Raw genomic sequence first — 20,506 nt, 5'->3', positions numbered from 1 at the left:
GTGTATGTATATGAGGCTACAATGGGGGAGGAGACTAGTTTCCATGATTAAATTAGATTATTAGATAGGTTACCAACTGGATGGCTGGCTGCTTGCTAGCTCCATAATTATCTGTCTTTTAAAGAAAAAAAATTAATTAAATTTCTTTTTTTGGGTTGATGTGACAATGTCAATGGTCAATTTTGTTCCAATAAAAACGTTGAATGGTAAGACTTTTCCCATTTCCTGCTCAAAATGAAAATAATAATAATAATAATAATTGTTGACATTTATTCATAATCCAGGTTTTTTTAATATCTCCAAACTATATCATGAATCCCATGAACTCATTTCTTAGACTCATGAAAAGATAAATCGAGCCAATTCAGTTTTTAAACTTAGTATCAAATCGTAAATTTTTATGCACAACAAGCCCTATTTAAACCTGAATTCGCAATGCCCGTGACATGAATTAACCTCTCGCCCTGTTGTAGAAAGCAAGTTTATGTGAAACTTTTTGTTCACTAAATAAATGCTTTGGGGGCATTATTGACATTTTGTTGACAAGTTCATTGAATAATGTCCCATATACGACAAATTATTGTGTAAATCATAACAAAAAGTACATTATTTGTGTACTGAATGTACATTATACAAAATAATGCACATTTAGTACTCAAATAATGTACTTTTTTTTTTAAAATATAATTTATATTTTTAATATATTAAAAGTACATTATTTGATAGTATTATCCGCATCTAATTATTGCACATATACAAGTTGGGCCTCCTGGATCAATTTGTTAATTGGGCCTAGAGAAATATAAAGGGAGCATAGTGTAGAATATTTGAATGGACGCATAACGAGGATGAAATATAAAAGTGTAGAATATTTTTATCGAGTTCAAAGCGACTAACGATGAATCTATGATCTGACAACAGAAAAATGGGGCGCCAAGTCAAAGCGGGTATGGGATCCATCTCCATTGCTGCACTTGTTTGCATACTTTTCCTTTGTTGTTCATACCAATTCAATGCCGCCCATGGCTCAGAATCCGAAATGAGTACGACCCGTGTTGTGTTTCAGGTTCCAATTTCTCTCTTCTTTGTTGTGTTCTTAATGGATTCTTGCGATTGGATGCTTCTTTTTTGGTTTTCATGGCTCCAGATGATGAGGAATCAGTTAAATAAGTGAAAAGATTGAAGCTTTCTGGAATTTTAGCTGTAGAACTTAAAAGTTAATTGGAATTTTGAGTGTTTTCTGATATGAAAATTGGAATTTTGATGTTTGAGTGTGTTATGATATGGAATTCTGTGTTTTATGGTGTTAGAAATGAAACTTTAAACGAAAAATATGAAATTTTTTGTGAGTAAATACCAATTTTGATCCCACAGCTATTAGGCAGTGACAGTTTTGGTCCATAAGTTTAATGACTACCAAATGTCGTCCTATGATTATCGTTTTAATGCCAGTTTTGATCACTCCGGTCATTGTTCCGGCTCAAACATGCTGGAATCCCAAAATTTTAAGGTTATACCAAAGAAACTTAGGAAAAGGTCTACTGATGAGATAACCAAAGGGCCTAGCGTACTTGGATCGGATGAAAATAACCTTAAAAGTTTGAGATTCCGGACTGTTTGAGTCGGGCCGGTGACCGGAGTGATAAAAAATGGCATTAAAATGATAGTCATCGGATGACATTTTTCAGCCATTAAACTTGTGGACCAAAACTGTCACTACGCTAATAGTTGTGGGATCAAAATTGGTATTTACTCAGTTTTTGGTGATTGCTACAAGTTTGGTTTTGATGAATTATGTGACTTTAATTGAATGTGTATTGTAATGCATTGTGACTGAGGAATGGATGTTGTTAATGGTGAAAATTGTGGGCATTGAATTAAAGAAGTGTTTGAATAGTTTGAGTTGAATGCAGACAAACTATGGGGATATTGAATTTGGTTTTTATCCCAGCGTCGCACCGAGAACAGTTGATCACATCTTCAAACTTGTGCGCTTGGGATGCTACAATACTAATCACTTCTTCCGGGTAGGTAGTTTTTGCCAAGAACGACAAAACGTTTGGATTCTGTAGTTTTTGCCAAGAATGACAAAACGTCTGGATTCTAGAATAGAATAACTATTGCGACTAACATGTTGGTTGATTGCCGCTGTCAAACTGTCTACAGGTAGATAAGGGGTTTGTTGCTCAGGTGGCGGATGTTGTTGGAGGAAGAACGGTGCCTATGAATGAAGAACAGCGGGTCGAAGCTGAAAAGACTGTTAAGGGAGAATTCAGTGACGTCAAACATGTAAGAGGAATTCTTTCTATGGGAAGGTAAAGACTTTTTGGTTCCATTTTCTCTGCTGATCGTGTTCTTTATGTTGTCCAGCCTCTTTTATACTCCGTATGATATATGCAGTAATATCATTCATTTCGAACTAGCACAGTTACTATATTTCATAGTTGACCTCAAAGTACACTTCATACGTTGCAAAGTCTTGGTTGCCTTTGGGGAACTAAAAGTGTTCCCGTGCATAAAATTTAGCTTAATTTCGAGTTTAACCGTTTTATTTTACCTGAACTATACCTTTTCAACCATTTTGCTTAGATATTCTGATCCCGATAGTGCTTCATCATCATTCTCAATGCTTCTTGGAGATGCACCTCACCTCGATGGCCAAGTAAGATGGTTAAATTAAACATGATATCCTCTTCTTTTTTTTTTTTTTTTGGGGTCAGAAGATTCAAATAACTCACAATAGTTACTTCTTGGCACTAATTAGTATGCAGTATTTGGGAAAGTTACTAAAGGGGATGAAACATTGAGAAAGCTTGAGCAGCTACCTACTCGACGTGAAGGGATCTTTGTAATGGTATGATTCCATAGTGTTATTTTCTTTTCACTTTCCTTTTTCCCCATTTCGGGGATACATAACGTTATATTGTCTTGCTTGAAAGAGGATGACCATCCTTAATTCCTTACTAATGTGTAATTCTGGAGGATGAACTATTTCTCTAAAGAGTAAAGACTACTTCTGTGCCCGACTTTTAATATCTTTAATTTCTATTTATCCGTTTAGATTGGTAGTTGTTTACAAAAGACTTCTGAGGCGTTTACATTTACTTATTGAAAAGGAAAGAGAAGAAAGATAAATGATACGGAAATCTATTATAGCACCATCTTGCGGTATGGGAAGTAGCTTCTTGCATGATTCAGATCAAGCAGTGATTTTCCCTTAGGAATCATCACAACTTAATGTCATGATCAATCATTGGATTTAAAGCTTGTGACGTGACAAAAAGTTGCTTCTACTAAATCTTTGACGTATTCTTTGTACCAGAATGGAACTCTCACAGTGATCTTTCCCTAATAGATGATACTTTTAGTCATGTTTTCAGGTTTTGATTGAGATAATGGCTTTCTGCTTCATACTGATTATCCTTGACTTTCTGTGAAATTCTTTGTTGTAGCCAACGGAGCGCATCACAATCCTGTCATCATACTACTATGGTAAGACTGTCCAAAATATTTGTGTTGGTTCCATTTCATTGATAGAAAAATAAATTTCGCTAGAAAACATAAAACAGAGAACAATTTTTTGAATGACATGTATATAAATATATAATTTTTACTTTGAATTCTAAACCTTTTTCATTGTTTTATATCTCTTCTTTGATTCTGATGTAGCAATGCTATTCTTCTTGTTTGCTTTAGATACGGAGATGGAATCTTGCGAGCAAGAGAGGTCCTTGTTGAAAAGAAGACTTGCTGCATCTGTTATTGAAATTGAAAGACAGGTAATTGTATTGTATTGTATATTCTACTAATTTGAGAAAATTCAGTGTTGTTTTTATTAAACGAGCAATCCATTTCCCTTTTGCAGAGAATGAAATGCTTTCCTTAACATAGCGGATGAAGAGGTCAGGCATTGAAACACCGGCTTCATTCTTTTGCAAGATTTAATAAATTCTCTGCCTCAAATTTAGTTGCAAGGTTCAATGTAACACGCTAAAAATGTTCCCAATGGGCTATAATGCTTTATCGAGCATCCCATTGTCTACTCAATAATAGATTATGAATGAACTACTAAACCTAACCGTTCTCCAAGGGTTACCTGCAAGTTCAGCAGAAGTATAACCTTCATCTACTGTCGCATTTTTAGTACTGCAAACTACTTTCACCATATTTCTGTAAATAACTAAAATTGTCGTCTTTAATTCTTTTGTTCACGCACTTATGTACATGACATGCTTCACAGATGTCCGGTGACTTCCATTAATCCTCAAATTAGAGACTAGTATAGATTTTGAGATTGTGTTTGATGGTGCTACATGTTTTTTGTAACTAAGAGTTTTACGCTTTTCTGCTCTTTCTGTAATTAATCATAGATATTCCCCGAAAGTGATGTATTAAACTTTTTTTTTTAATGGAAAATTTCTTTTAGTAACCAAATCATATGTTGCACATGCTGATGATATCTAGTCTAATATTTCATTTATTTTTTTATTTTCTTTTTTCCAACATGCAGAGATTCAGTTTGCTCTATACAGCATGAAGCCAAATACGCTAGTATTATGTAGAAGGTATGTCTTGCCGGCTTGATTTAATTACACCTGGGAGAGACTAGTCAACAATCAACGGTCATGGTTGAATCCATTGAATCTGGTTCGTAATCTGGAATAATTTTCATGCAGTTCTTCCAGGGGAATGGGTAGCATCTACCATGCCACATGTGGTGATGTGGAATAGAATGTACACCTTAATGTCTGTTTTCTTTCCCGTTTCTTTGTTGTACACTACCGAACAATTTCAATTAATACACCTGATTGAGCACTCTGTCTGAACTTTATTAGATTTTCTTAGCAGCAATAGGACGAAAAAAGAAAGTAATGTTTTTAGGACAACATGGATTGAACTCGAGGAGAAAAAGGAGTTAAGTTACCATAACGGGAAAAAGGAAATTGCTAAACTTTTGCATGCATCTTTACTGCTTTAAGTTAGACAGAAATTCTAGACAGGAAGAAAGGGAACAAGGTGAAATTAATAGCAGCTAGAAATGTCTCGACGATTTTGGAACTTTTTTTTTTTGAAAGAAGAAAAAAATCAAAGAAGATCATGTTTTTATGAAATGTGTTACTGATCTCTCAACTAAATGATTAGGATTTAGGATGACTTTTTACTTGAACATATAGATGATCGAAGAAGGAATCTATGTCACATGCAAAATCATGTATGCACATCTTTTTGTCTAGCCTAGGAAGATAATAGGCGGGAATATATTCTTCTGTGACATAGCACTCTGCATTATTGTTTCCCGTTTAAATGAGAATTCCATCGTCTTATTAAAAGCAGCTTAACTGTGTTGGAACAACTTGCTATGTACTGTTAGTATCTGTCTGTGAGAACCCCGTTCCAAGCCTCAGAACTTTGCTCAACCAAAGTCAACACGGAGGGCCCGTCTTCCCAGTGACTGTCAATGTCTTGTAGCTGTCTGGTATATGTAAGTTTTGAATTATGCAGCCTTTGTGCTTTAATGTTTAAGTATATGCATGTGCCCTTGCATTGATAGTCTTAAGCTTTTAGCGATGGAGCCAAACTTGGATTGGAAAATAGTATCCTGTAGGCTATTGAAAATTGACAAGACTCGTAGATTTCTTGCATCATAATGCCTCATCCTCCTCCTCCCCCTTAATCTTGTTTACACAATCATAGATAGATGAAAGAAATCCCGTGTTTGATTTGACTGGACAAGGAAGCCACCAAAAGCCTATGATCAATTAGGTTTTGTTTGAACATTGGAAAAGAAAAAACATGCTATTCTAACTAGAGGCGATCTCCACACTGCTACTTGAAATCTAGTTTGGGTGCATTTAGATCCCGGTATCCTAGTTTTCTTGACATTCAAGGGCAGAATTTTCTATCCTAAGCAAGATTTCATTCTTGGAACAATGACTCATGTAATCCTTAGAGCATTAATGTCTAGATTGCAAATTGCACTTTGGTATGAGGCTTTCACTTTAGCATTTCTCATGTTATCTAACTTGGGGTGGGTGGAAAACTTGGTTGGAAACTGGTGAACGCCAACTATAAATTGTAAGACCTGTCTTAACAGGTTTCCCAAAGTCTTGCGGTTGTTAGCTAATCAGAGGTTTGAACTCTTTTTGAATTGGCCAACCTGTTAAGTTATGTCCCAAGACTCTCGGCCTCTTGGTGACTTGAACATAGGATTAGGTCATTGTTACACAACAAGTGGTAGATCACCTGACCTAAAGTCACCACACCAGTGGCATGGTGGAGACTCGACTCCCACCAACATCTTTAAGTTAGGACTCTCCAGGCTAGAGTTTGGGCCCTTGGGCTCCCCAAGTTGGCAGAAGTGTGGAGATGGATCCCTTGTGCGTAGAGCCAACGATAGGGACTGACTGGGATGTTGCTTGGTCGACTCGCGGCCTCTTCCAGCGACTCTTGGACAGGGATTATGGGGGCTTAGGATTAGTCTAGCGTAAGCTAGAAACATAATGTATCAAAAAAAAAAAGCCAAACAAAATAGTAGGTATGAGGAACATTACTTATGAGGAACTTTTGTCATCTTCTTTGAAAATCAAACCCTAGTCCCATCCATGCTTGCAAGTCCAAGAACATCTGTACTTTTTACCATCAGAGAATGCAGAAAATGCAGCCCCCCCAGGAAAACTCCACAGCATTAGAGAGCCTAGGGGACACCCCACATGGTCTGTTCATACATTTTTGTTAGAAAAAAAAAACATATCAATCAGAGGCTCCTTTAGTCCTTAACCTAGAAAGTAAATGTCATTCTGGTATAAGTTTGATTCCCTTTCTGTTACACAGGCATGATGGTCCATTGTACCTTTGACAATGGCTTCTGGGTTGGTTGTTGGTTTCTTTTATCACAGTAATAACTGCAAGATCTTGTCGGAGAAGAAAGAGGCCATTACATGTGATGAATTTCATGGTACTGCTTCTCATGTTGGTGAAGGATTCATACCCATACCTTCCATGGTAAATGGCAATGGATTTAGGCAAGCAGACTTGCATAATCATCATGGGGGGCTTGCCATTTCTTGATTCTTGATTAGGGTTCCCGGTTTATCGTTTCTCTTAACGGGGATTGACCTCGTGATGTTATTAGGTCTACGCTGGCAACACTACTAGTAAGAAGTGAGACAAGAGATGCTATTTGGATGATTTATTACGAAAATACTCCGAATTTGTTCATATAATCATATTCACAGTGCACTATAAACCTTGGTCCATGGTATAAGGATTGACGACTCTAGTCGACAAAGGATTACAATGAGATAAACCAGTCTACCGCTAGAAAACCTATACCTAACTGGCTGAAACTGAGAACCCTAAATAATAACTCTCACAAGAAATCAAATTTAAAATCTTGTAATTATCAAATTAACTTTCAAAACAATTTAAACATCATTGAATGATGGATGAAACATATTCAAAACAGTTGGGTGCAGCCGACATCTCTGCAAGTATTTTCTCTCGATTGAAAGTAACAACAACATGGCAGCATTAAAACTGGTTGTTTGAGGTATAGTCACGTGACTATCGGCTCCAAATCTATGGATAAACAGTTAAAAAAAAAACCTCTATAACATATACATGTTGATGTAGGGGTAATGAAAGGTATTGCCATGGCTGCCATGGAAGGTAATTGTCACAATAGTCCTAGTCTTATCTTATTTTTGTATGGGCAATTAAGTAATCTTACTTGTGATTGTGAGGTATAACTTATAAGCCTATCATCCTTGGGACCCTTCTTGTTAATTAGACATGAAAATGAAAATAAAGTCTGATAAATTTTCAAATTATTTGAAAAAAGTTCAATGATTTTTTTTTTTTTTTTTTTGCCAATAAACTTGTGATCAAGAGGCATGGGGTAACTCTTCAAAATGAGAGGTCATAGGTTTGAGTCTCAGTGGAAGCAGTATTGGCTCTTTGCGTTTTAATAGGTTGAGAAAGTATATATATGAACAGATACTACTATACAATGTAACGAAGTCAGTAGTACTAAAAAAAAACTTAGATTATAAAAATAGAAACTAAATTATAAAAAGCGTGACCACGACACATTAATACAATACACTATTAAGAAAGAACAAATGTCTTTGACATTTCAATGGTATCTAATATTTGGAGTCTAAAGTACACACAAACCTCATTTATTACTAGGCGTGCAAGTGAATTGTACTAAGCTTGAACCTAGGTAGGTTAAAATTTTAGACACCATTAAGTACACATCATCACAAAATGCATCATTAGGTACGCATAAACGCATCATACAATGTTTGAAAATGCACCATTAGGTGTGGAGAGGGATGATGTTTTTTTTTTCTTTGGTGTGTGGTGCGTTTTATGGTGCATTGGTGCATTTCATTCTTCTACATTTCCAAACACAATTGGTGCATTTTTGCATACCTAATGGTGCGGCCGCACATTAAGGCCTGACCGCACTAGAACTTGGTCATCATTCTACTACATGTACCCCAAATCTTACTCTCTCAATTTTACTCTCCGATGCAACGGGCTTTGATAAGCTATTCACACACACACACACACACACACATATTTATTTATTTATATTTATACACGTACGTACGCATGGCTCGTGAGCGGCCCAAAACATACAACCCAACACTTTTTAAGCTTGAGCTTGGCTTGATTACTTAACGAGTCGGCTTTAGTTCAGCTTGAATATGAATTTGACCGAACTTATATTTTTCATATGCGTTTAAAGTGTGAAATTAAATTGATCATTATATTTGTGGTTGATATATCCTAATCTCCTAATCACGTTTTTAACTACAACTGCGTGCATGCGATTAATTATTCAACGGAATTGTCTATCAGTATCATGTAGTATAATGAAATCACGAGATTAGACAATTTTCTTTTCTAGGATTAATGATACACATTTTTTTTTTTCTACCCAGCCTCTTTTTAGATAGTGTAAACACAATAATCGAGATTATTGAACCATTTTTTTCTAATTTTGACCAAGAATTTGATCACGAATCAATTCAATTCTAGCATGTAGTTTTGTTACATATATATCTTGTTGACATGCAAATCAAACATGTAAAGTTCGTGTGCATGCCTTGTTTATGATAGAGTCGTACCAGGAATCTCGCCGGAGATACGGATCGAATTGCCGCATGTGTCGCAGCATCTTCATCGATCTCTGCGTGTGGAAACATAAGTTCATGCATGTTTCTAATCTTGGAGATCATATACCGTGTTGTGCATATAATATTTGACTTGACCATTCAGTATTTGAATGACGAGAAAAAATAAATTTACAGCTACTACTTAAAGGTGTATATAAAGTAAAGTGTGTTAAGAAAACCTAATGGAATCGAGTTCATGACCTTTACGTATAAGAGTCATGTTTCATTCACTAAACTAGTCTTTTTGGGGCGACAAAATTTATTTTTTCAATTTATAGTATGATGGTAAAAGGAAAAAAAAGTGGTTAATCAAATGTTTCAGGTTCGAGTTCTAAGCCCTAAAAATTCAACTACTTTAAAAGTCATATGATGGAGTATTTTGTCGATCGCTCTCGAGATTCTTCTCAATGCGAACATGATTAGTACATTCTTGACTCTTGAGGTCTTACCATAAACTAAGAATACTATTCTTGCTTTGTAAATAAGAGATGCACCAACGTACGGGATTAGTGTTGGCCACTAAGATTATCTTACGTTACATGAACAAGATTAGGTTCTGTGTCTAAATAAGAACAATAGACAAGTCAGAACATATTAGTCTCGATATGTGATCTTAGTCTTAGATTCTTAAATGTTTAATTTTACACTACTTGAACAACAAGCTAATTATCACTACAAGAAAAATCGCAATTCGCGACGGACAAATTTCGTCGCGAAACAGCCAAATTCCGTCGTGAAACAGATTTTGCGACGGAATTGCGATGGAATTCGTTCCGTCGCCTATCGGCTTGTCGTATCTTCGTTTGCGACAGAAAAATTCCGTCGCGAGATATGACGGAATTATTCCGTCGCGAAATATTGCGACGGAATAATTCCGTTGCAATTTGGCAAGGAAATATTTAAAAAAAATTAGGGTATCCGCGTCTGTTCTTTGTACAACAGATATATATATTGTGAACCAGATAATAAAAGTAAGACCATCTTCAAGGGAGACTGCATAACGACAAAATGGCAAAAAATGGTGTATTTCTCCTCCAATGAACACACTAAAATGCCTTCTTCTTCTTTTTTTGTCAGGGTGAACAGTATTGTGCCATATTTGGCACGTACATTATTGTTCATCAACGGCAAAAAATTAGGATTTTTTTTAGCATTTTATTTGTCTGACCCAAAAGTTAGTCCATCCGTTCCATTTTAAATATATATTCCATTTGTATGTATCTGGTTCACTAACGAAACTTGACAAAAGTTATATACAATTCAATTTTTTATAATATTAAGTTTAGCATTAATATACAAAACGTATATATTTATTAGAAACTACATAAAAATAGTAAAGTAGTATACTACTATTAAACACAACCAAAAAAAAATAATTTATAAATAATAAGAAAATACTAAAAAAGGTAAGTAAAGAAGAAATAGTTAATTTAACTCATAAATACGGAGTAGTAAAAATGACATGTAAAAAATTGTCCGATATAGTGATATTTAATAATCATATATTCATATATGTGATTAAAAGTGAACACAATAATAAACGTGACAACAAGAAAAATGACATTTTTTAACTTTGTATTCAAGGGGGTATGTATAGTATAGTTGGCTGAATGGCTGGCAAATGAAAACATCCAAAAAGCAACATCTGTAAAGTTTAATTAATTGTTCACTTTATAGTTTATTGTCATCAAGAGTTTTTTTGAGAATCGAGTAGCCACAAGCAGAGAGTTGGTTTAGAAACATAAAAAAAAAAAAAAAATTAATTTTTAGAAAATAATTTATTTTTTGAAAAATATTTTCATTTATAGGTCTTGTTTGATAATTGACGATTAGCCGTTAGCGGATACTTGTTAGCAGATTCTTTTAGCAGTTTTGACTAGCGAATTGTTTTAACGGTTTATAGAGAGATGTTTAGTAAATTTTTTTTTTAATGATTATTAGTTAACATATCAAAAGATATATATGGACATGTGTATATTTTATAAAAATAATTCATTATTCATTAATTATTAATTATATAATAATTTTTAATTATAAAAATAAATTAAATAAATAACATAAATATTTAAACAAATAAATAAAAATAATTGTTAATTATTAATTATATATTACTTTATCAAATTGTATTTTAAATAATAATTTATTATTACTATAACATTTATAATTTTTATATAATATAATAAAACAAGTAAAAGAAAAAGAAAAAAACTGGAGCATGAGCCTGATCAAAACAAAAATCATGTACAGAAACAAAATTATGTTTTGGCAATTCGCCAAAGCCAATTGTTGGGTTTGAAAAGTTGAATTGCGTTATGAAAATATGTACCTTATGAGTATGAATTGTGTACTTTTTTGTTTTAATTCAGAGTCCATAATGTTATGTGGACTATGATTCATGATTTAAATTGCTCGGGTTCAACCCGCTTTGAAACTCTCATATATAAAAATATATTTTAATCCTTAATCTCTAATTACTAATGATTGATTGTTGGGTCTAAAGTGTGGATTTTTATGTATTTATTTATTTGCGTTGGATTAATATAATGTAAATTACGAGATGAAAATAATATATAGTCTTTTAAAAATATATATATATTTTATCCTAGAATAGCAGTCAACGTCGTATCTGTAGCTGGCTACGATGACTGGTTTGGGAGCCATACGCAACGGTAAACGTACCTAACTGTCTAAGTGTCATCTAACGCTACGTTCAGTCTAGTACTGTGAATTGCCTAATTAATTTGAAGTTGAATAACGTTTATAATTTTTTTTTTACGAAATTTTAATATGAATAAATACTACATTATAATAGAGTTATCAGTACTAAAAAAAATATAATATTTTTCAAGACACATTAGGTAAATACAACTCTTATATAATAGCTTGTAAATTATATTGTTTGCAAAAAAAAAAAAAAAGAAGCTTGTAAATTATATAAGAGAGTAATCACGTACACTAAAAAGATTTTAAATAGAAAATTATGCTCCACTCACTTGGATGACAATTTATATCATACACTATGGTCCACATAGCATTTTGGACCTTGAATCGAAATGACGAGGTACAAAAAATATACTTGTAAGGTACATAGTTTTATAACACAACTACACAAGACACACATATGTTATATATTTATTTATTTTTCAAATCTGATTTAGGTACATAATTTGTGTTCATAGGCACAGAATTTCACAATATATGACACAAAATTCATAACATAAGACGTAATTACTAATTTATTTATACAAAATCCATATGCCTAAAGTATAAAATTTTACAACACAAAACATAGAAATTTAAAACATATAATACATACACATGTATTAGAGTCGGTCCATGGTATAAAGATTGCACTCGGAATCTCGGATACTTATATTATTTCGGGCTAAGAAATAAATATTTAAAAGATAAAAATTTAAATATCGATGAAGAAAATTGGATAACATGCGCAGATGCTCTTGCATGCTTCTGCAGACACAAAGAGGCCCGCAAGGTTTTGGATAAGCTCATAATTATATCCTTCACTTCATTTCTTATTATAATCGAATCCTACTAGCTAATTAACTAAGAATTCTTGTCTTGGTGTTTTTTTTTTAAATAAAATTATTTAATAAAATATTTTTAAAATTACTGACGACTTTGATTTGGTATTTCTATTAATGTGAGATCAATTTGAATTACGCTTATTATATAATTTAAATTTTACTTGAATAAAAAAAAAAAACTTGGCTTAGAATTCTTTAATATGTTGTGCCATTACGAGAGTTGATCTTTCAACATTGCAGGTTTCATATACACGAATTAAATGATTGTAACTAACCCCGAAAGGGTTGACCAAGTAAGTGAAGCATGATTCTCATATCTAAAGCTAATGTCACGAATTTGATTATTGTCAACACTCTCTTGGTCAAGCCCATCACATGAGTCTTCCTAGTACGGTTTACCTCTCTTATGTCGTTTGCAACCTATTATAAAAAAATGAGGTTTACCCAGTGTACAGGGGTATTCACGGTGACCTCCCTTCATCACAAAAAATAAAAATAAAAATTATTGTTCTTTCCTCCTACTTAATTTTCTTTACTTTCACCTATTTGATCTAACATATATATAAATTATATAAAAGCTAATGATGATAACATATAAATATAAATATATAGAAAATGTGTTGGTACATATAACTATTTGCGATGATAGTTTATACATTATCATGTTCATGTTTGATAGGACTTTAAGGATGATAAAATATTTCGTCATTAATTTTAACATAAAAGTATACTCAATATGCATGTGAATCTCAAAACTTTAGTTAAGTTTAAAGAAATTTGCATCCTTTCAAAAAAAGAAAAAAGAAATTAGCATCATGTCATTATTTTACTAATTATATTTTTTCATATTACATATTTATTTAATCACACATGTCAACCTTCTTTGACTAATATGTGTAAAACCTTTTACATATTGCTAATACGCATGTGAATGTTTAAAACATGTTTTCTTGTATTTTTATTGTAATATATAGTACCATTATTTAGAAGTACAACTACGTGCCTTTACAGCAAATAGCGGTATACAAGTTCAATTTGGATAACATAAAAATTCACGAGAAATTTTAAGGTGTATAAAATGATGGTAACATACTTATTTGTGCCGTGTAAAACTCAAAAAATGTATTTGAATTGGTTGTATCTAATATTATAAGAGTACAAAATGTTTTTTTATTGAACTACATACTCAATAAAAATCAATACGGTACCGATTGACAAAATTTCAGTGCCTTCTTATACTTTCGTGCAGTGCTTTCTATTGAAAATGAAAATGTAAGAATATTTTGGCCATAAAGAAAATGAAGTTATTTATTTCAAAATTACTTTTTAAAATTTTTTTTTTTTACATGATACCGGAGCAGAAGACACCAAGTTGCCATCTACATACTCCCCTACTTAATTTTTATAGAAAAATGTTGGGGCGCCCTCAACAGTGTGATTTTTGCATAACATTTTAGGAAGTCAGTAGGAGAGAGAGTGAGAGAGAAATGGAAGAGAAAAAGAAAAGAAAAAAAAATATTCTGACAATTAAAAAAAAAAAAGAAGAGGAAAGTAACGCTTTAATTTCTTAAGTCAGAGTGGCTGTCGAAATCTGCTCTAAGCGTGTTCCTGCGCATTTTTTTACTCTCTGCAAAAACCTTGGTCTTTGTAGGAGAAGGCAATCGAATTCATTCTGGCCCTCTCCTTACTTTTTTTTTCTCTTCCACATCAGTCATTTTTCCTCAAAAATCTCACCAAGAACCACTAATGTGGTGGATACTTTATGATAAAATGAATTGAAGGAACATATCAAATTGGTTTATTCCACTACTCTAAAACAACTAAATACGTACACATTTAGCCACAACCGTACCTTAAATACCTATGAATTATTTTAGCATTTTACCTACCAAAATTCATTGGTAAATTAAATATCGGCCTATCGATTTTAGGAATTTAAATTTTTTGTGAGTGAAGAAAGAAACTATCCGTCATTACTCGAGGGTGTGAATTGGGTAAACCTTGTCTTGTGACCCTAGTCGGCAAAGAACCACAACCACAAGGAGGTAAACAAACTTAAGTTGTTTATAGTTAACCGATTCAAATTAAGAAGCCCATGCTAATAAGCCGCTCCCAAGCTCCCAACCACACATGACAATATATAACTCAAATAACTTTTGATTTTTCTTGTAGTAGTGTTACGTTCTTAAATTATCCTATCTATTTCCTTTTTTGACATGACGATATGATACAGCTCGACACTGGAGTAGAAGATACGGAAATCTAGAGAGATAGAGATAGAAAGTTGTATCTCTATTTAAATAATCAAACTAAGGCCAATGGCTTCTTCTCCCATGCACTTGTCTTCCCCACCTCCAACACTCCTCCTTCCTTGTCCCTCCCACAAACATAACTTCCCACTCTTTCATGGCTACCTCGTCTCCCTGTCCTTAAACCTGTCCCACAACACTTCCTCCTTCTCACACTCCTTTAAATCCCCCCCTCCTTCAATATTCTCTGACACTCCATAATATAAACCCCCCTACCTCTCTGTCGTCCCAGATTGTGTTTAATTTTCCTCACTTACTTGTCCGACAAGTTACCCTCTCCTCGCCGCAATGTCTAGCCGGAGGTCACGTTCCCGACACCCGGAAAGTTCCAGGATCTCCGACGACCAGATTGCCGACCTCGTCTCCAAGCTGCAACGCCTCATCCCTGAAATCCGTGGCAGACGTTCCGACAAGGTACCTTAATTTCATCAACCGTACCCTTTTTTGTTTTGTTTTATAATAACGTTATTCTTGTCTTTTGGTCGTTTGTTTTTTGGGACATTCATTTTTTTGGGTTTTGTCGGACTTTATCTCGGAAAATTTCTTCCCTTCTTGCATTTGTGAGTATGGGTTTATGTGGACGTGGTTTCCCCATTTGAAGATAAGTTCCGGGCAAGGGTCACATTCTCGTTCCGGCCTCTTGCCCACAATAATACAAATCCGCACACCCCTCATTTATTGCATATCTTGAGGTGCATAGTTCCTTTTAACCGCGCAACTTGCACTCGTAATCTAGTCGAGTTTTAGTCCGATCTTATTTTAGATTGTTTTTTGAGATATTAGTTTTTTGGGTATTACTTTTTTAAATTGTAAGCTAAAATTCGAGTCGTAAGTTACGTTTCGTGTACTAAGTAAATCTCATGCATTCTGTTGAAATTTGGCTTGGCACTGTTTATGACACCATTTAAGCTAGGTAGTTCTTTCAAGATATAAATTATTATGAGTATTATTTTTAAATTAAGTTGTAGACATGAACTCGAATTGTAAGTTACGTTTTGCTTTTAGTATTAGGTGTACGCATGGATGAAATCAATCTCATCCTGTTGAGGTTTAGTTTGACCCTATTCGGGACAGTTCTTCTGAAATAATATAAATTATTTCGAATATCATTTTTAGGCCATAGACATGAACTCAAATTGTAAGTTACATTTCACATTATGCATTTGGTATACTCTATCTAACCCCATTCAAGACAACTCTTCCAAGATATAAATTATTCTAAGTAACATTTTTTAAGTCGTAGACCAAAATTCGGATTGTGAGTTACATTTCATATATATTCTTTGTCAGTTGTACTAATTAACAAAAAATGACGATAGTGATACATGATTTTCTTTACATATGTCTCGTCATTTCGATAAACAAAATAATAATATGATTGAAAATGTTTAATTTGTACTATACGTATGGTTTCAAAAGGTTTCTGCCTCGAAGGTGTTGCAGGAGACATGCAACTACATACGAAGCTTGCACAGAGAAGTTGACGACTTAAGTGATAGGTTATCCCAGCTTTTGGAATCCACTGATGGTGATAGTGCCCAAGCTGCCATTATTAGAAGCTTACTTATGTAATAATAACTATCAAATTCTTTTACTTATTATGATATCCGGTATCTTCACTACTATCGTGTGAAACTAACCCGGACTTAATATGGGTTGCGGTAATAAAATTTGACTCGAAAAAGGCCTGACCCGAACTACTGCTATTATTATTATTATTAACTTTGTTTTTATGTTCAGAGTTCAGGTAAGCTAGCTAGCTACCTACTTAATGTACTTCATTTCCAGTTTTTAATAATATAATAATATATCATCACAACATTATCAGCTTCGATCTTGTCCCTTTTTGTATAATGTTTTGTCTGTCTGTTTCCGTTGCTCAACGTAGTAGTACATTTTTGACAAACTCCGAAACATATATTATTGACACATATATGCATACAATATAATGTTGCCTTGCCTTCTATTCGACTGTTATATAGTTCAACTGACCAATCAATCAAATTTAAGTTAATAATTTCGTTTTGCTTTGCTTTGTTGAGCTAGTAGAAGCACATCCGTATGATTAACGCAACCTTTTTCACTTTGTCTCCAGGGTAAAAAGAGTAGGGACTTTCGAAAAAATGTGCATTTTCATTAACAATTTTAACAGCGCGCGCTATATGATACCGAATAATATGATAATAAAAATGTTAACTGAGTACTATAAATATAAAATGAACGGTTGTGAAAATCAAAACTATTATTATTTTATTTACAAAAGTCACCTTTTCTTCTTCCTTTTCCTCTTCTTCTTATCATAATTTTTTTTATTAGTTTTATTTATATATACTTTTAGTTGAAATACAACACAGTTTAATCGTGTTTTTTAATTAATTATTTTTTATAATTTTATTTGGTTTGAAATTGGATAGATGATGTAACACTAGAGTTGGAAAGTAACATGGAGGACCAAAAAATGGTGGGTCAGCTGGTTCCATTTGAGGCACAGAACATAAGAAATCTATCCAAGTCTGGATCATATCTGCATGCATGTGACTTATTCAGACCCTACTTCACTTTTATATATACACTCCTTATGTTGAATAATTCACTATAAGGGTTCGAGCTCGTTGCATAGAGTTTTCCTAGTGTAATTTATTTTTCTTGTTTAATTCATGAGTTATTATATAAAAAATTTTACTATATTAATTTGTTTTTACACACACATACATATTATTGCAAACGCGATAATAAACTTCAAACTCATATTCATTGCGCAAAAGGATGTAGCTTACTAACAAGTTAATTATGTTCCGAGCACTTATATAGGCGGGTACGTGGAATGCAACTACCTTAAAATCATTGAGGGAGTACTTTATCACGCTATGAGGTAATGCCTAGCATAAACAAGATTAGTATTGGTCTAGTATGTAGTTTTAGTTTTGACTGGTGGATGAAAATTGTAGTTAGAATAAAAAAAAAACACATTTCATATAATATTTAACATATAATATGATTAATTGAATTTGTCAATTATTGTAATTTATGAGTTAGTTATGAAATATGAATATGAGCTATCTTAATGTCAATTTTATTGAAAATAATACTCTATAATTTATGACAAATTATATTGTGGATCACTGATACAAGTTCATTTTTAGTATATTATTGTAGGTTCATTTTTAGTGTACTATATGTCCATTTTAATTAGTACACTAAAAATGAACTTGTTGTACACTAAAATGAACTTGTAATAGAGGAAAACTGAACATCTAGTATACTAAAGATGAACATTTAGGTAAGTGAAATCATTATATTGTGGAGCATGGTCCACATTGCAAGATGAACCGCTAACCTAAATGTTCCTTTTAATATATTGAAAGTTTATTTTTCATTTTTTTATAGTGTACTAAATGTTTGTTTTTTGATGGCTCAATTTTAATGTGTTGCGGGTTTAACTTTATGATACTATCTAAAAATGAGCGTATAGTATATTAAAAATAAATATTCAGCATATACTAAAAAAAAGAAAATGGCCATGTTTGGTTATCAGCTTATCCACCATTTTTTAGCGGTTTGACTTTGGTTAATGGCTTTTTCACTTAGCGAATCACTGTCCAATCCACCAATATGGACCACAGTTCATAGTATAATTTGTCTATATTCATTTATTGGGCAGCTTAACGTGGGCCTAGGCCCAATAAGGGTGGGCTTTGGACCAACGCGATCTCCCATGACCCGACCCATCGGCATATCCTCCATGACCCAAACCGGAAACGGATCCGTTATCTTCATCCGCCCGCACGTGCGGGAAGCCGGCTCGTACACGTGCGTCTTCTCCGCTTTAAGATACGCGCCTCCTTTATTGCCGCCGCAGACTAGAATCTCCACCTCCGGGAACGAATCTCCGGTTAAACGTAGCGGCAGCATTACAGACGAACCGGTCGCCGGATACGACTTTTTCTCGCCGGGAATCGGTGGGAACTCTCGCAAAACGCGGTCGTTTTGGTAATCAAGAACTATTGAACGCTGATTGGCGAAGATATACAAGTTCCCATCCGGTAAAAGATACAAAAACGGATAAAGATTGTTTTCTTCTTTTAGGTCATTTGTTTCCACCAAGAATCAAAGCTGATAAGCTAAATTCGTTGTGTTTGGATGCTTCGGGAAGAATTCGTAGCTGAAAGCTCGCCGGCCGCCGACGATAATGAAACGGCCGTCGGGGAGAATGTGATCGGAGGAGTACCATCGCTGGATCGTGAGATTCTGTTCAAGCTCAACCCAATCGCAGAGATCGTCGTTGCAGGGAGTGAACGTGCGTATTCTCCGATCGCCGCCGTGGTATCCGCCGGTTTGGATTAGGGTTCCGTTGGGGTCCAACCCGCCGGAGGAGCACCAGACGTTGGTCTGCACCATGAGTGCACGGTAGGTGTTCGACGAAATGTCGTAGAGAAGAGAATGCGCGGTGCAGTCCCGGGCAATAACCTCGTCGTTATCGCGGCACTTGCCGTCAGGGAGGGAGAGATTTGAAGCTCCGAAGTCCGTCCGATCAAACATCACCACCTTGTTGTCCGGCATGAGCTGCATGTGCATGGCGGAGACGCCGACGCTAGCGTGCAGAAGCACCCACTCGCCGCCCGGGAGCCATGCAGAAAACTGCTCCGTTCTTGGTTGCGCTGCCGGCATGTTGAACGCAGTGGACGTCAACGGAGCTCCAGACGACGGCGGAATTTGTTATAAATTGTAGAAATGAAATTAAAAATCATGATGTATTGTATTTTTACTTCAAGAATTCAAAGTTCAATTGATTACAGATAGTGCAATCAACACCCTAAAGTTCATATGTTTCTTGGCCAGGCAATCAGTGGATGTACATCTAAAGTACCTTCTATATAATTGGGCGTTAGCTCCATTGGATGTCCAGCTATAAGGATCAACATACTGGTTGTTCAGTACTTCAATATCATCGTAGATGTCCCCGTAATACTGTATTTGGATAAAGTGCCTTTCCGGCGGCGGGACGGCCACCGCCGGAGCAGGGGCGGCCACCGCCGGAGCAGGGGCGACCGCCCCTCCATCATCTATCAGTGCTTCGGCGAATTCGGCCATTATCTCCTCTAACCGGCCGGGATGAGCCATGGCGGCCCACCGCCCCTTCTTATTGCTTTCTGATTCTTGAACGTGGACGTCAACGGAGCTCCAGACGACGGCGGAATTTGGTATTCACGAGCGGCGGTGCTGGACCTACTCCGGTTGCCAAGAGTTTAAGCACAAACGGCAATGAAGGTGAAGGTGACAAAGAAATGAAAACAGGAATTCTTGAACGCCATTGACAATACTTATTTTTCTTGAATTGAAACTTAAAAGGCGAATTAATATATATGAGGATCGGATTATGAACTAATTAACTGATGACTAAAATGGAGAAAATATTTATTGGAAAAATTTTATTATTATTTCTTTCTAACCCATTTTACCTATTTAA

At 34.7% G+C, this 20,506-nt stretch overlaps 2 protein-coding genes and 1 pseudogene across 4 annotated transcripts; 2 read left to right on the top strand and 1 right to left on the bottom strand.

Moving 5' to 3' along the window:
* Positions 1-876: 876 nt before the first annotated feature.
* LOC116024548 (peptidyl-prolyl cis-trans isomerase CYP23) lies at positions 877-4,826 on the top strand. 3 transcript variants are annotated; one of them, XR_004099498.1, is made up of 10 exons: positions 877-1,066; positions 1,914-2,027; positions 2,167-2,315; positions 2,590-2,662; positions 2,765-2,854; positions 3,453-3,492; positions 3,697-3,779; positions 3,866-3,902; positions 4,511-4,565; positions 4,677-4,826. XR_004099498.1 is itself a non-coding variant. In XM_031265462.1 (9 exons), exons 1-8 carry the CDS (start codon positions 926-928, stop codon positions 3,884-3,886), a joined length of 711 nt encoding a protein of 236 aa, XP_031121322.1. In that variant the 5' UTR covers positions 877-925; the 3' UTR covers positions 3,887-3,902; positions 4,511-4,826. The 3 variants fall into 3 exon arrangements, 2 of the variants coding, with proteins under 2 accessions (XP_031121322.1, XP_031121323.1); XM_031265462.1 differs by having other exon boundaries at positions 4,511-4,826; XM_031265463.1 differs by lacking the exon at positions 877-1,066 and having other exon boundaries at positions 1,908-2,027; positions 4,511-4,826.
* A 10,228-nt stretch (positions 4,827-15,054) lies between these two features.
* On the top strand, positions 15,055-16,873 carry LOC116025791 (transcription factor PRE6). The gene is made up of 2 exons (XM_031267133.1): positions 15,055-15,453; positions 16,459-16,873. Exons 1-2 carry the CDS (start codon positions 15,328-15,330, stop codon positions 16,609-16,611), a joined length of 279 nt encoding a protein of 92 aa, XP_031122993.1. The 5' UTR covers positions 15,055-15,327; the 3' UTR covers positions 16,612-16,873.
* A 1,790-nt stretch (positions 16,874-18,663) lies between these two features.
* Positions 18,664-19,707, bottom strand: LOC116024442 (annotated as a pseudogene).
* Between the last annotated feature and the right edge of the window lie 799 nt (positions 19,708-20,506).

Source organism: Ipomoea triloba, chromosome 7 (genome assembly GCF_003576645.1).
Source record: "Ipomoea triloba cultivar NCNSP0323 chromosome 7, ASM357664v1".
Lineage (NCBI taxonomy): Eukaryota > Viridiplantae > Streptophyta > Magnoliopsida > Solanales > Convolvulaceae > Ipomoea > Ipomoea triloba.
Note: the sequence above shows the minus strand (reverse complement) of the source record. Positions and strands in the feature narration are given on the sequence as shown.

Excerpts from the sequence above, each read along its gene's own strand:
- LOC116024548 (XM_031265462.1), top strand. The coding sequence starts at position 926 with ATGGGGCGCCAAGTCAAAGCGGGTATGGGATCCATCTCCATTGCTGCA. Across the intron at positions 1,067-1,913 it reads CGACCCGTGTTGTGTTTCAG|ACAAACTATGGGGATATTGA; the intron begins GTTCCAATTTCT and ends AGTTGAATGCAG. Across the intron at positions 3,780-3,865 it reads TTATTGAAATTGAAAGACAG|AGAATGAAATGCTTTCCTTA; the intron begins GTAATTGTATTG and ends TCCCTTTTGCAG.
- LOC116025791 (XM_031267133.1), top strand. The coding sequence starts at position 15,328 with ATGTCTAGCCGGAGGTCACGTTCCCGACACCCGGAAAGTTCCAGGATC. Across the intron at positions 15,454-16,458 it reads GTGGCAGACGTTCCGACAAG|GTTTCTGCCTCGAAGGTGTT; the intron begins GTACCTTAATTT and ends TGGTTTCAAAAG.